This window comes from Lepisma saccharinum, chromosome 27 (assembly GCF_977018435.1).
Source record: "Lepisma saccharinum chromosome 27, izLepSacc3.1, whole genome shotgun sequence".
Lineage (NCBI taxonomy): Eukaryota > Metazoa > Arthropoda > Insecta > Zygentoma > Lepismatidae > Lepisma > Lepisma saccharinum.
In genome coordinates, this window is record NC_139255.1 from 35,207,906 (window position 1) to 35,223,956 (window position 16,051).

The 16,051-nt window shown below is 39.4% G+C and overlaps 1 protein-coding gene across 1 annotated transcript in view; it reads left to right on the plus strand.

Annotated features, from left to right (window-relative positions):
* Dlic (dynein light intermediate chain) overlaps nt 1-16,051 on the plus strand; it is a 28,902-nt gene that overhangs the window by 2,490 nt on the left and 10,361 nt on the right. The window contains exons 3-7 of the mRNA XM_083113374.1: nt 1,158-1,274; nt 4,477-4,707; nt 6,823-6,992; nt 8,996-9,225; nt 12,560-12,671. Coding sequence (XP_082969500.1) covers nt 1,158-1,274; nt 4,477-4,707; nt 6,823-6,992; nt 8,996-9,225; nt 12,560-12,671 — 860 coding nt within the window. The remainder of the gene's footprint in view (nt 1-1,157; nt 1,275-4,476; nt 4,708-6,822; nt 6,993-8,995; nt 9,226-12,559; nt 12,672-16,051) is intronic.

The following is a 16,051-nucleotide window of genomic DNA, read 5'->3' on the forward strand; positions in this document are numbered from 1 at the left end:
ATGCTGCCAGAACATCAATATTCTAGTAAGATGGAGCCACTAATACCGTAAATAGATGGCATTATTGGTCAATAGATTAAATCAGTTTTGATAAAATTCATTCCTCATTTTTTTTACTGCAAAGAATTAAAGGTTTGGATGTTATGTTTAGGAACCATCTGAGTTATACTTTAAACATTAACCCTGGAATCAGACTGTGGGGTCATTTCTGACCCCATTTTTTTAAAAAAAAAAAAAAAACCGCAGCATTTCGAAATTGTTTCAACAACATATACAACAGCCAGTTCAGTGTGAATTCTTGGTTGTTTTTGTTAGTGGGGTCGAATTTTACCCCAGTGTCCCAGTGATTTGTGTGAGGAAAGTTTTTTTACTGATTAATGTAAGAAAGCATCTTTTGTAAGATTGCGTTGTTTAATAGCGCTTGACTATTTTTTCTGTTTCAGTGTGATGCATGAAAAATATAATATAATGCAACAGTTATTAATTGGTGTCATTTACTGACATTTCTGAGCAATCTTCTTAAAGATTTCATTTTCATATGTCTTCCTTTATGTATTTTTTTTTTGGTTATATCCTATATAACTATGTAAATAGAAGGTTCAATATGTAATGGAGGTACCTTAGGTTGTGAAAATATACTGTAATGCAACAGTTGTCAATTGGTGTCATTTACTAAAAAAACTATACAAAAGTTAACTTAAAAACAATTAGGGGTCAAATTTGACCCCACAGTCTGATTAACATTATAAAACTACAGAGTCTGAACTCAGGGTTAACATAACAGAAGAACACTTGAAGAATGGAATAATTTTTTGTTTAAAAGGCGAGGTCTCAGAATAGTTACCCAGTAGACACACAATGCACAGTGGTTCATATCCCACTTTAAACTGTAGGGTCAGTCCCAATTAGCCTATCTGTGTAGAAAGCGCAATTAAAAATTCAAACTGGGAAAAAAAATATTTTCACAAGAATGGGACAAATATATATGTGTATTAGAGTGATTATTATTTTTTTCTGTAATATTTCAACATATTCTATTTACATTTATAAATGTAACACTTGTGTGATGTTGCAGAGAAAGTAAATGTGTACTCAGCCTGTTATTACATGCCAATTTATAATGGTTTAAATGCTATTTTGTTTGGATTTGTTCACAGGTGATAATGAATCAGGGAAGACAACTTTAATTGCCAAACTCCAAGGGGTTGAGGACCCAAAGAAAGGGTCAGGATTAGAATATGCCTACATTGATGTTAGGGATGAATACAGAGAAGGTAAGCATCTTTCTATGTCTTAAAGAAAACTAGTCTTTCTTAGGTTGGACCCTGTACTCTTGTTATTATTTTTTCTGAAAAGGGAAGCGGTAATGAATTTACATCAGTTCAGGCTCTTCCTGATGATAATGTCATCACTCTGTATTCAAGTTTTATCCCCAGTAGAGGAACATTACAAATGGTTCCAGATCCTGCTTTGAACTGTAGGTTTTTTGTTCACCAATGTAATTTAATACTCTGGTTATAGGCATTAAATTAAAGGAGAAGTTAGTTTCACAAATAGTTTTTCTCTGTAAGTTTTCATATTCTATGAGGTCTAAAGAATTTCAGTTTGTTTTGATTTGTGAAGTACTACCGGTCAAAGTTCCGATCGTTTAATCTCTATTTCATCATGGTACACAGACATTTTTTTCATGATTCGATTTCTATTTTTGTCTTTTAAGACATACTTCAGTGTTTTATTGATTACTTACTGTATATTTGCTTGATAGTTTTTCACTTCCATGTACTCTAGATTATTCTTCTCTTGCAACCAGCCAATCGTTTACTGTCATCTTGGTTATGAACTGCTGCTGCCATCTAGGTCACATGTGTGTGGTGTGAATAGGTTTCATAGGTTGGACAGGCCAGGTTTAGGGCTCTTAGCATAATTTCAACATCTCCTCATGTTGGTGCTTGTCTCAACCATGACATCCCTTCAAGTCTCATGTCGGCAGTAGTCTGTGGAATATCTTGTCGATGTGAAGCGGGGATATTTGCGTAAGGTACCTTTTACATCATCTTTTCGCAGATAAATAGGACTTTTCAAAACTGAAAACTTGGCTAAATACTTCCAGAAAGCTTCAAATTTTAATTTCAGTGGTACTTACTTTCATCAAGGTTCAAATTTACTATAACAATCATTTCTACAACTCTGCAATGCTTTGTCTTTCTCCTGCGAAAAAAAATATTAAACATTCAGAACCGTTACCGTATACAGTAGACTGAATTCGATTATATCATCTCCCTTGGCATCAGCAATGGGTACAGCCGACAGGAACTCCTCCACCTCCTAGACACTACCAAAAGAAAAATGAACCAGCCACACCCCCAGAAAGAAAATATATATATATATATGAAAAATTGATCTGCCTCCCCAACATCCTGACCTAACCAAGAAAATTCAAGAAGTTGTAACGAGGCACAGTTTCAAGATACCAGACCAACCCACTCCTTCCATATTCTTCCACCTAACCCATTTCAAATGATATTACACCAACCTCAATGCAAGAAGTGCCATCTACATGATCACCTACACTTGTGGAAGCAAGTAAGTAGGTATGACAAAGCACAGACTTGATGATAGTCTGAAGGAGCATGATATTGACCACCAACTCGGAAGGAGAAGAACAGGCCTTTCCTGCTACCTTATAGACGAAAACCATAACACAGACTCTGCCAAAATAGTCATGCAAGCGAAATCCACCTTGGAAAGCTTCTCAAGAGAAACCTATGCAATAGTGACCACTCCCACCTACCTCAACAATAACCCCGGGGCCCTCACTAAAACCTGGCTTACTGCTATCAGGAATATGCATACGCACCCAACCTTCTCCCCTTCACGACAAGCATGGGCATTAAGCATTCACAAAAAAGCCTGCCTGCACATGTGAACAAACACCTTTCCTCAAAAGCAGGCAACGAGAACTGATGCCTACAGCCTTCCCACGTACAGCGGGAAAAGAAAGAAACTCTACTCCCACACCAGAATTGCAGAAAGTGAAAGCACCGCTTGAACTAGAGTGTGCATCAAATCTGCATATGGCAATAGCAGCGCACTGCAGCGGTACCATGTCGAAATCTCACGCTGAACAGAGACAGCGTGGTTGAGCGAAACGCCTTGTCATGGAACTAAGCAACGCCGCACGTCTGTGATTCGCTGGTGCTGTTCAGCCGTTCAAGGCCATATGCTGGAGATTTGACGCGCACTCTAGTGCTGCCACGAGCACAACCAGAAGAAGGAACCACGTTACCTGCAGCAAAACAGTACACGCCTGACAAAGCCACCAGACGTATGGCAAAATCGATCGTGAAGAAAATTTGCACTGAAAAATGAAAAGTAAGCTTATCAGAGTAAACTCTATGGTGCAACACCCATCTAAGGAGTAGAGCCTCCAAGTGTCTTTTTTTTATTGGCTGACGTGTGGTGAGAGCATGCAGTCTCTTCTCCACTGTTCTTTGACTTTGAAGATTGGAACTTGCTATCTACTCTCCAATTGTCCTCACAATACATAATACTGGGTCAATACTGACTTTTTGGGGGTTCCACAAAGATTGAACCCATGACTCTTGACACCAAAGGTGAGAGCACTATCTTATTTGGTTGTGTGGGAGCACCTAGTCCTTTAAAGAATGTAACCAGTGACAGTTCCCATGACCCAACTTTACACAATAGATCAGGGGTTCCGAAACTTTTTCCTTTTAAGGTGCCCTTTGTGTTTGAAGTCAGGTTAGGTTGCTTGCCTTAAGTTAAAAAATACACATTTCCAATTAAGAAACATTTTTGTAAAAACAAGTAGTAAATGAGCACATATTTGGAACAGTTATATTTAAAACCATGTGAAGACTAACAAGCAAGTGCCATATCAGTGAAAATGTTGGAACATTTCAGTCTGTGAGCCAACCCCAGCAGAAACACTGCAATAGATAATATGGTCTTAACTTGAAACTTCTATGTATTAATGTTTTTTATTAAAAAATATGTTTGTCTCATCTATCAGAGAGCAGAAACAGAAAAGGAAACACACCACTCATAAAAATAAAACTTGAAAAAGTTTGTTTTGTGTGTTTTTACTGATTGTTCCTTCATCCAGGTACATAAGATGAACAATGTTTTGCTCGTACATGCTGTTAGAAGCTATTTCTGTGAGAAAAAATATAAATTAAAATCTTACTTTTTATAGTGAAAACCAGAAACACAAATTTCTTTTTTTATGACCCAACTGTAGATTTACCATCCGAGTGGCCAGTGAGGCGATAGGAACTGTGAACTGTAAGAACAAGTCGAGCTCGGTGGCAGTCAAAATTGAACATGGTTATTCAGTATGCAAAGTCACAGTTTTGGAGGTCCAGTGGATAGTGGTCCAGAAGTCACTTGAAATTGTAAGCGCATTCCTGATTAGCCTTTCTGTTAATACTTTATTATTCTCTCTTGTTTTTCCAGACCACACACGGCTAAGTGTTTGGGTGTTGGATGGTGATCCATCTCATTCCCATCTCCTAAGGTTTGCATTGTCTGAGGAAACCTTCCCCCACACATTAGTAATGTTTACAGTAGCCATGACAACTCCATGGGGAATCCTCGATCAGCTTCAAAGTTGGGCCTCCGTACTACAGGATCATATCGACAGGTTAAAACTCTCAGCAGATGTTATTCAAAACTACAAACAGAAATGTAAGTATATATATTTTTCTGGCAAGAGAAACATTCTGATCTGTTAACTTGAAAGTACAGGGTATACACGATGAACCTCCAAGAATTTTGAAGTGATACACCTGCACATTTTTTGGTAATTTTATTGCAAAGAGCAACTCAAAAAGTTTCTACAAAAAATTACCACACTTCTATGTGAGCACCTTTAGTGACACGAAGAATGTCGAGCCGGTATTCCACTTCGTGCTGCAGCACTTCATCAGGGATGGTATCAATGGCAGCCTCAATTCGGTCACGCAAAGCATCCACATTTGGCACCTTCGTTGAGTAAACTGCATCCTTAACATACCCCCAGAGGAAGAAGTCCAGAGCAGTGATATCTGGGCTACGTGGCAGCCAACTGTCTCGTCGGAAATGCGTGGCGTTCTTCCACCCTGGCATGTTTAACACACTCCCAGTTTCCAGAAAACTTCTGTACCATGCCCTGATGCTCTTGTCCGTTGGCGGTGTTTTGTTAAAGACACTTCGAAACCTACGCTGCATTGTAACACTTGATTTTAACTCCGTAAACCATACCTCAGCGAGCGTGTGCTTTCTCTTGAGAAGATGCTATTTTCACAAAAGCGACGACAGTGCTACCAAGTATGATGCACACGAACTAAAAAAATACAACCTTGAGTGTATGTGGCACCAAATACAAAAGACTGGATTGTCATAACTTTTTATTTTTTTATTTTTAACATTGCGTCAAAATCCCATAGGTTCATCGTGTACACCTTGTACATTTACACAACTTGTTGTTGCTAGTGATACTTCAATTTTGGAGTAAATATTATGTACCCATACAGAATTCTACATATCACTAATGTTTCTGAAACATTACAATGTTCCCTTTACATTGAATATACATAACTGTGATGCAGAGCTGAGGTATTATCAAAAGTACTGTGTTAGTTTTACTTTGTTTTGTCACAGATTACTAACTTTTAACTGGTTACACCAGTATCACATTGGTTCCAGAACATGAGTTGAAACCAAAAGTGTAACTACCAGGCTGTCATGAGCCTACCTCACTTCCTGATTTGCCAAAGATCCAGATGGGGGGAGGGCATAAATAATGTGTGAATATCATGGCAACTTGACATTACATTGCTAGTTACGCCTATGGTTCTCACAATACTCATTGGCTAATGTAGACATGAATGTTGAAAGAACTTCCATATTTTCCCCCAAGAATACCAATATGTTTAAAATCACAATTTGCATCTGTTTAAATAAATTGGTAAAACATTTTAACTTACTGTACTAAAATCTTTTTGCATGCCAGAGGCACTCAGTAATAAATAAGCAATCATATAAACAAAATTTACATGATTAGTTAATAAAATATTATAAATATAATTCAATTTTTAAATTGTATATGCCTTCACTTGTTGGAGCATTGTATTTTATGGAAAGTTTTTCGAATATTTTCACAACACAAAAAATAGAAATATCTTCTAATGAATATTACCTTCAGATAAGTACCTTTCGTTTTAGAAATGAGAGTGTGTTGACTTCTATAGGTCTTTTCTAGTCTTACATCGGCGGGTCCTCATGCTGGCAAGGGAAGTGGGGAGCTGGGATTGCACCGAAGACAACAGCGGTAGCACCAAGAGTTATGATGCGGTGGGAGGAAGTACTACGTGGACATGGTTCTACAGGCTGCTGCATTTCTTATCATGCTGGATCTGGATTGGTCGCTTCCCTGCTCCCCACATCCCTTGCCAGCATGAGGATCGGTTGCCGTAAGAGTAGAAAAAACCTATAGAAGTGTCTAATCGTGTAGAAGTTAATCAGCGAGCACAAGGAGAAAACTTTGGACGAAAGAAGTCCCCACGCAATTTTCCTTCTTCCTTTCAGCTCTGGCCATAAGGAAGCATGGTTCACTCTCCCCTCCTCGCGGGAGTTCTATGCACAGGAGTCGTGGGTCTGCGCAGGTTTCTTTGCGTGTAGTTCCACTATAGATAGTCTGTGCTTATTGCTTCCTACCAATTTGACTGCAAATGCAACCAATTTTCAGGATTTTGTGTATTGTGGACTGATACTTTGGTTTCGTGAATGGTAACGCTAATAATTAGAAATATTCTCTTTCAGATATTCGGAAGTGGCAGGATTACATGGAGCCTGGCGATGAATTAGAACAAGGGTCCCCTCTCAGACGAACTTCACGAAATTTTGATGAGGAATGTTGTGATGCCTTGCCCCTTGGAGAGGCTGTGTTGACAAGGAATCTAGGATTAGATGTTGTTGTAGTTGTAACAAAAGTAAGTATGACTTATTTACTGTGTGTTTTGCTTATCTTGGTGTCTCTTAGGTGTTTCAATTGTGCAACCTTTCTAAGGATATGCCATGATTATGATTTTTTTAGGATATAAAACACATTTTTCGTGGCAACTGAGCGAAGGAACTATGTTGCATGGAACAGACCACATCACAACAGGATAATTGGTATGGCCATAAATAGGTAGATTCTAGGGAGGGGACCGATTAATCGGGACTCTGTCGGTGTCCGCCGATATAGGCATATCGTTTTATCGGTAAAATTACTGATTATTTTACCAATCTGATATATCGATAAATATCTTATAATTTAGTGCAAAATTCTGCCATTTTGTTGTAATTTTTATGGATAATCATCTTTTGCACTGCAGTTACCTCGAAACGCATATGTATTAAGGAGATCAATGAACATTTCAGGTTCTTCATGGACCATTTCTAATTTTATATCAGATCGGTATCGGTAAATTTTATATCGGTACTTTATCGGTATCGGCCCATCCCTAGTAGGTGAGTATAAAACTCTCAATGTCATCATTTCTATGTTTGAGTTGGTCTGATAGTTCCAAGTTTTCACAAAGAGGTCATTTTCATTTAGAGATAAGCTGGCATTGTAAAAGATTTTGAGCCTTCAGCCTGTATTCAGTTTGTGTTTAGCATTGGAGAAGTTCCTCCACTTTCTGTAATTCAATTAATCTTGAGGTGTAGTTAATTAGAAATCACAGTGTAAAGATAAAATAATATTTTTCAGTGAACTCAGTATTGAATAATCTTCACACACACATTCAACAGCAATTTTTTTTTTTTTTTAAATGTATATAATCTAAACGCACCACGTGCATTTACATGGAGTAAGCACACTAAGTCAAATCTGGTGATGTATTTTGATTTTGCAAATTTCACCTCATGTTATATCGACTAGACAGTCTAACAACCAGCTACTTCCACTGCTCACATTAGGATAGTTAGCATAATTGTCAGCTGTACAATTAATGTGCATAATAACCAGTATTTGGACTATGTGAACAAAACTGAGCAGCTACCAATTTTTCTCAACTTTTTAGAGCATGTAGTTCAATTTGAACAAATAAAAGATCTGAGAACATCCTCGCACAAGAAGCACCTACTTCTTCATTGGTTAAACTGGCCCCCGTGGCAGAGTGGTTAGCACATCGCGCTATGATGCCAGAGGTTCTGTGTTTGAATCCCGGCCTGGATGTTTGTAAGCATCCATTCATCAATTTCATCATATCACTCATCCCCATTTTCGCAAATTAGCCAAAAGTGGCACAAAAAGCAAAGTAAAATAAAGCAAAGCAATCAATCCATTCTTCATTGGTTAGCATCTGCTCAAATTTGATGTGAATTAGAAAGAGCCTGTTCTCGGAAGCTGGAGAAGTTCTTATACAGGGTGAGTCATAAGTCTCCATACAAATGGTGAAAATGGTAACTAATGTTTATTTTTCCTTTTCAGGCAGGTGAACCAATGCAAAAGAAATGTCACTAACAAAGGAAGAACGGATTGACATCATTCTGTTGGCTGGGAGTGGTACCACCCGTGATGTAGCACGTACATTCAATGCAACCCACAGAACGCAGAAAACCCATGACACCGTGGCACCTGCGTTACCTTCCTTTCATCTGTTGCTGTCTTTGGTCTTCCAGGCCTGCTTTCGTCGGCGACGGAACCTGTCCTTCTGAATTTCTTGATAATTTTGGCCACAGTGTCATGGGTTATCTGCGTTCTGTGGGTTGCATTGAATGTACGTGCTACATGACGGGTGGTACCACTCCCAGCCAACAGAATGAGTCGGTCCGTTCTTCCTTCTTTAGTGACATCTCTTTTGCATTGGTTCACTTGCCTGAAAAGAAAAAAAAAATAGTCACCATTTGTATGGAGACTTATGACTCACCCTGTATATATGCACGCACATGATGCGTTAGCAGGCATGCTGTCACCAGGTCATAAAAATATATATTTCTGTTCTAGACGGATTATATGTCAACGCTGGAGAAGGATTTTGACTACAGGGATGAGCACTTTGACTTTATCCAGCAGTGGGTTCGGAGATTTTGTTTGCAATATGGAGCAGCGCTTTTTTACACATCGGTGAAAGAGGATAAAAATTGTGACTTGCTCTACAAGTATCTAGTCCATCGCATATATGATTTTCCATTTCGAACACCAGCATTAGTAGTTGAGAAGGATGCTGTTCTCATGTAAGTATTTGTGCACTTTGCTTTGGGTAAATACACCAAGTGTGTCACATTCCAAAAATTTTGAATTTTTTATCATTTGTGTCATGTTTCATGTATCAAAATATTAGCAGTCGAGTATACACAGTGAGTGTACAAAGTTTTAAGACTGTCTGAATAGAAAGTGTAAATATGTGAGACTGGTCATAATGCTTGGTTAGTTTTCGATGCACATCCGTCCTAAGTGTACGCACTTAGTGACATGGCTGTACAATTGCTGGATGCCCCTGCGGATATCTTCTTTTGGGATTGTGTTTAGGTACCTCGTCACAGCTTCTTCAATTTCCAAAATGGTGTCAAAACATTGACCCCTCAGGTGGGATTTGAGTTTGGGAATAAACAGGCATCAGCCAATGCCAATTCTGGCGAATAAAGCGGATGTTTTAACACAATCACTTGTTTCCGTGCCAAAAACTGTTGGACAATAATTGCCGTTTTGCGGGAACCAAGCACCAGATTCAAGCAGCTCTGGTTCCACTTGCCGTAATCTCTCTAGCAAGCGCTCCAAAATGGATCTACAGACAGCTGCAATAATCAAGAGCAGCAATCATCATCAGTGACTGTGCCCGGTTTTCATTCAGTTTTTGTCGAACTTTTTCGACATTACCGCCAGTTCGACTGACCCTCACTGGGATCATCCGCCATATCTTCCTGACCATCACAATGCCAAATGAAAACATTGGATTGACAAAAGGTGTCATTGCCGTAAGCAGTTTTCAACATTACAATGGTTTCTGAAGGGGTTTTTACCGAGTTCTACACAAAACTTAATCGCCACTCGTTGTTCTATTTTCAAATGCATGATGAGGGAACAAAACACTGCACTAGTATAAAAGCTGTAACTCGCTCAAAATTGCACGAATCAGACATGTATTTCACTACACACTCGCTACATGCGACACTAAACTGCCGCAAAATTAGTTTGGTATTGAGAGCTGAAGGAACACGCGTCACGGTGTTGCCATATCATGCGGTATGGTATGATACGCAGTGCAGCCGTCTGACGCTGTGTAGAGGAAAACGTGTTATGAAAAGGAACAACAATGATGAAATGTGTTATTGTTTTCCAAGGAAAACGGAATAACAATGATGATGACAATGATGAATGTGTTATTGTTTTCTCTCTTTATTTCCATCTCCCTTACAACATGAACGAATTAACGAAACGAGCATTGTTTACAGGTTACCTTTTCAATCCATTCTGAAAATATTGAATATATACACTTTCAATAATCATTTCTTTCCGAAGTCGCCGTTAAAGTCTGCCCATCTTTCAATTATACCGCAACTGAATTGCACAAAGTCCAGTTGGTGAGGCATCTGATTTTACGCGGGAGACCCGACGTGGTTTGGGAAACTCTTTCAAATATCCTTAGCAGGCCTCCCCGATGGCGTAGTGGTAACGTCATCGCTTTGTAATCAAGGGGTTCGATACCCGGTGGAGGCACATGGCACAGTGGTTCGGATCCCACTATAAACTGTAGGTCCAGTCCCGATTAGCCTTCCCGTGCATAAAGTGGACTTAAAACAACAAATGAATCAATCAATCAATCCGGAGTCGACAGCCCAAATGAGTACCTGGGGTAAAGGCGGTTGGTGAACCACATCACCGCATCACCTCCATAATATGGTCGAGGTCGAGAATGTGTGGAGTCCTACCTCCACATCCCCATTTGCCTCCATACTTTACTTTATTTTGCGTCCATTAATTTTTTTTTATGAGAATCCCAGAGATTTTATGACTGTCCTTATATCCCACCTTGAAAAAGTCCCGAATCTTTCAACGAAACGCGCAGTTTCCCCTACAGTGGGATGAACTTTCCTCTTATAATAAGAGTAAATATGGCGACAAATAGCATCTTGCTGCTATCTAAATTTGTCACGCGTTTACTGATATTCCTCTTCTTTCCTGGGGTTTCCAGTTTTGAAGCCTCGCATTGATTTATTTCTACCACATTATATTCTTCTTTCCCTATGGTAACAATAGTGTTCTTAGACACGCCGACAGCAGCAGCAGTCCTGTCCAGAACTTTATTTACAGAAATGATTGGACCCCCATTGTTTCTCTCTTGCTCAAAAATTTGTGCACAGAACAAACATTTTCCCGCGTTTGGCCTTTGAGAGGAATTCCTCAAGTATTGCCTCCTGTGCTTGACATTCTTCACACAAGCACAAGACATACTCAAGCAGAACACAGAAAATTATGTAAAAACAAATAACACACTAAAACTACACTCTATATACCACAAAGAATACTATAAATTCAATAAACACTAAACAAACGGGCCAGTTAAAATATCACAGCAACGCAACAAACAACACGTCCCCTCCCAACAACATAAAAACTGATCGCAGGAAGAATCGCCCAATTAGCAGCAACACCGAGATAAATGTTTTCTGTTGCTAGGTAACCAGGGCTTGAGTGAATCACTGGGACGATTTTGATTGGCTTGCATGCCAGCAACCCACCCTCCCGCAGTAATGTAGACCCTCTTTCTCCACGTGCTTCCCAAACATCAATACCAAACTAATTTTGCGGCAGGTATACGAAATACATGCACCAAATGTCACATTGTAGCATTTATCTTGTTACATTATTGCCAGTCTTAAAACTTTGTAGATGCACTGTGTATTACTCACTTTGTTCCCATTTAGTACATTTTTTATGTGAGGATTATTCTTACTTTTGTACCTATGTTAAAATATTATTGTGCAAACCATATTAATACCAATTCCAATACTATTATTGATTTCTGCCAAACCATGACCATTTGAAAGGAATATCAATATAAATATATTCTGTCTTCAATATGTAAACCTGCAAGAAAAGATTGAAACTAGGCAATAAGTTAAAGATACAAGCAAATTTATAAAACATAGGATAACATTTTAGAATTTTTGAATTACAATTCAGTTATTGAAAAATACAGAGTAGAGTAGAACCTTAAATTTACATTCCAAGGTTTTACATTTTTAAATTTCCTGCATTTTAAGGTTTTTCACCTTGTTTCCCTGAAAAACATAATGTCGAGGTTCTTCTGTATGTTCATTCAGCACACAACATTGTGTATCATAAAATATGTTATGTAAGTAGCTTAAGATGTTAAAACAAGAATTTCAAGGGCATATGCTTAAATAATGATGCAAGAAATGTAGCATAAACACAGTGTTTGAGTGTAACATAAGGGAGACATATTATTTATTCTATTTACTCTGACTTGGTGATATATAGAATTTATATGTTTGTTTTGTATTTTTTAAACTTGTGTAATTATGTGAGATATTGATTGTCTTGCAGACCATCTGGTTGGGATAATATGAAGAAAATCAGTATTTTGTATGAGAACATGCAGAGTATGAAACCCGATGATTATTATACAGATGTCATTGTTAAACCAGTAACGAGGAAGGTAAGCAATATTCAGGTTGATACTTTTATTATTGTTCAGTGTTTAGCAAGCTAAAAAAGTAGGGACATTATTTTTACCTACGTGAAATTTCTAGTTTCAGCATTGCACAATTGAAAAGTTATTTCAGAATAATTTCGAAGGCTCATTGCCTTCATTCACTAAGGGTACGCCGTCTGGAGCGGAGATGGTATTTGCATTTTCTCCCATTTGGCAACGCTGGTGTGTCTTTCCTGGCTTGTGTCATCTGCTGTGCTTTCTGTTGCCGGATGCTGGTTTGGGGCTGGACTGTCTGCTGCATTGTGTGGTGTTATTCCTGGTCTTTGCGTGGGTGGTGGGGGTCGAGCAGGGCTACTGCATTTTTTCCTTTCATGGTCTGGGATTTTTTGAAGGACGGGAGTGCCAAGTCGGGTGTGCCTGTCCATTATCCAGGTTCAGTGCTAGTTTTTGTTGGATGATGGCATGGGTTTCCTTGATGGTGTTTTCTATGATAGAGTCGGTTGGGTTAAGTATTGCGATGGGTTTCAGGAGTTATACACTTGCGTTTGAACTGGATTTGCTTGGTTCAGTTACCTACTTATCTTCAGTTACCAAAAATGCAAAAAAAACTCCCAGGCTACTTTACGCAGCCACACGTCTACCATGTGATGTGTGGTGTTCTCCGATTAGCAGCGAGTATTCTACAGAAGACCTGCTGGTATCCAAAAGAACTTTCAGTCCGTACAACTGGTAGTCAAGGAGAGCTTAGCAGATTTTGTACCCAGAAATGAAAACTAGACCTTTTTCATTGCACTGACATATTTATTGGCCATTAACAAACATTATGGAAATGTCGCATGCACAAACAAACATGTATTCACTTTTTATAATTGCAACACTTACACAAAATGACACTTTCATACTTACAAAATCGGGAAACCAGCCGACGAATGCAGAAAGGAACCATTTACCTTAACTGGGGCCTTTGTTTCACCACAACACTCACTAAGCTTGGCAACGGCTCATGTTTAGGGGGGAAACGGACTTTGGCAGCACACAAACGCATGTTTCTGGACATCCTACAACCTCTCCTGACTGTTATGGGAGTTGTAGGTGTTGGATGTCTCCTGCAGGCTTGGATAAATGTGGATTGACTTCACCATGTATCCACCAGTCCAGCTAACACAACCCCATGGCTATATGCAAGGTGATCGGGATTCGTAAACTACGCATTTTCCCAATTAAGCACTTTTTAGCATACCCGAGTCCAGATTTTTGTGCATTGATAGATTTTCCTACTGCTTTCTGCACTGTTGGCCTATAGTAGGTGCTCAAGGGACCTTGTTTCACTATAACGCCAGTTAATAGGAAGTTCGGGGCCATTGTGCCCTCTTGCGTATATCAAAAACGGCATACTTGTTGCTCGAGACCTTGCTTGATCGAAATGTAACACACAATAGAGTGCGAGAGACAAACTCGCACCATAATGAAGAAACTTGCTACTTTCCTCATGACGTCATAGTTGGGGATGCCTCCCATTGGCTGGCTGAGGTCACATGTAGCTTGGATCAGTAGTTACAAGTCTGGCCACCTGGTGTCAGGCTTAAACAGTGACTTTTTAAGTCCCCTGATGTATTTATCAAAAAAACATTGGTTTTTAGAATTTTTTTAGGCATATTTATGCTAGCTGTCTTAGAGGAATGGTCTTTTCAAGATAAGGGGGTTATTTTGCACCTGCACAAATGTTATCTTGAAAACATGTGAACAAATAAAAATTTCGTCTAATATATAAGTTAGAGTATATGGTGCTTACTGTTTGACCAGCGATCCATGAGCTCCAGTTGGCAAAGTGCCAAGAAAAAGGGGAAGTTTGTGAGAGGTAGGCAGGCGGGAGAACGCACTTCGGGGTTGCACGTTGAACAGTGTTACCAATCTGCGAGGATGCTTATCCACAGAACATAAGTATCAAAACTGAAGGACATGCACAGAAGTAAAGGATTGTGACAAGGACTTGTTTTGTATCACAATCATGTCGTTTGTCCTTCTTACAATTTAAAATAGAAGGATAGTAGGGTAAAGAATTGCAGTTTCACTTATACAAGGTATTTTTTTCCAGTGGGGCAAACAAGGCACATTTTCTCCAAAAATAGTGCAGTTCCATAAAAAAAACATTGCTTAAATTTGAATTTATGGTGATCATGCAATAATTAACACATATTATTGTGGCTAAAATGAAATTATATGTGTGAAATACATAATTTTTGGTTGACTTTCATTTTTCATGCCCCCCCCCCTTTCCCCCACCTTCCAGACCCCCATGGTGGTGGCCCGAAACCCAATACGGGTCCGGTCGGCTTCCTCTGAGGTTGGGTCAAAGATGCCGAACTTGCGCTATGTTCAAATCAGCATTTGCAAAGATGCCTCTCCACGGCCAGAGCACTTCCAATATCTTGCGTCAATATTCTCCGGTTGGCAACATTGCTTTCTTTCCCCACGTGACACTCACGCTGCTCGCGTTTCAGAGAAGCACCTCCGCAAACTCCCCCAATTTACGACCAGACTCGGCTACTTCGGTCATGCGCAGAAAACTCGAGAGCTCTCGGATCGCTGGTCAAACAGTATGCATGAAAAATGTCTTTTGCATGGTATTAATGACTTATTTTGCTGAGAATTGCAGCTTTTACTTGATTTTAAGCTGGTTCTCATGGTCTTTGGGCATTACTTTTGATTTCTGCTTGTTGCAATAATAAACAAAATGGCCATGGTAGCAATGAGTCGTGTACTTGAGTGGAGTAGTGTGGTGTTTAGTTTGTATTTGTGGATGTATGCCCAATCCTTGATTGGTCATAGTATGAATGTGTAGGAGGAGGATTGGTTTGTGGTGTGGAGGTGCTGTGAAATGCCTGATCATGGTATCTTTTTTGGCATCTTTTATGTATGTGTTCATCAGTAATTCTTGAACAGTGCACATGGTTCTGCTGATGTAGCTGGCATTGGCATGTGACCTTGTCGATGCCAGGGGATGCAAGGTTGGGTAGGGCTCCTCCGATTTGTGTGCCAGTCTGATGTTGAAGGGTTTGAGAACCTTGTATAATTTGCGTGATGTGGTGGGGTGGTATGGAAAAGATATTCATTTGGGTTTGGGATTTTGGTTCGAGTTCTCTCTGTCTCATGGGTGTCTGAGCTGGGCTTCTGCTTTTGCACATCACATGGATAGTTAGCTGGCTCTAGGTGTAACCGTTGCTTAGTCCAATTTTAGTGATGCATGCTATTTCATCACGGAGGTTTTCTTCTGTGCAGCTGTGTGCGAAGGCTCTTCTGTAGAAGTTCATCCATACTTAAGTTTTGTTGTTGTTGTTGTTTTTTTTGGGGGGGGGATTGGATTTTGCATGGATGTACTGGGT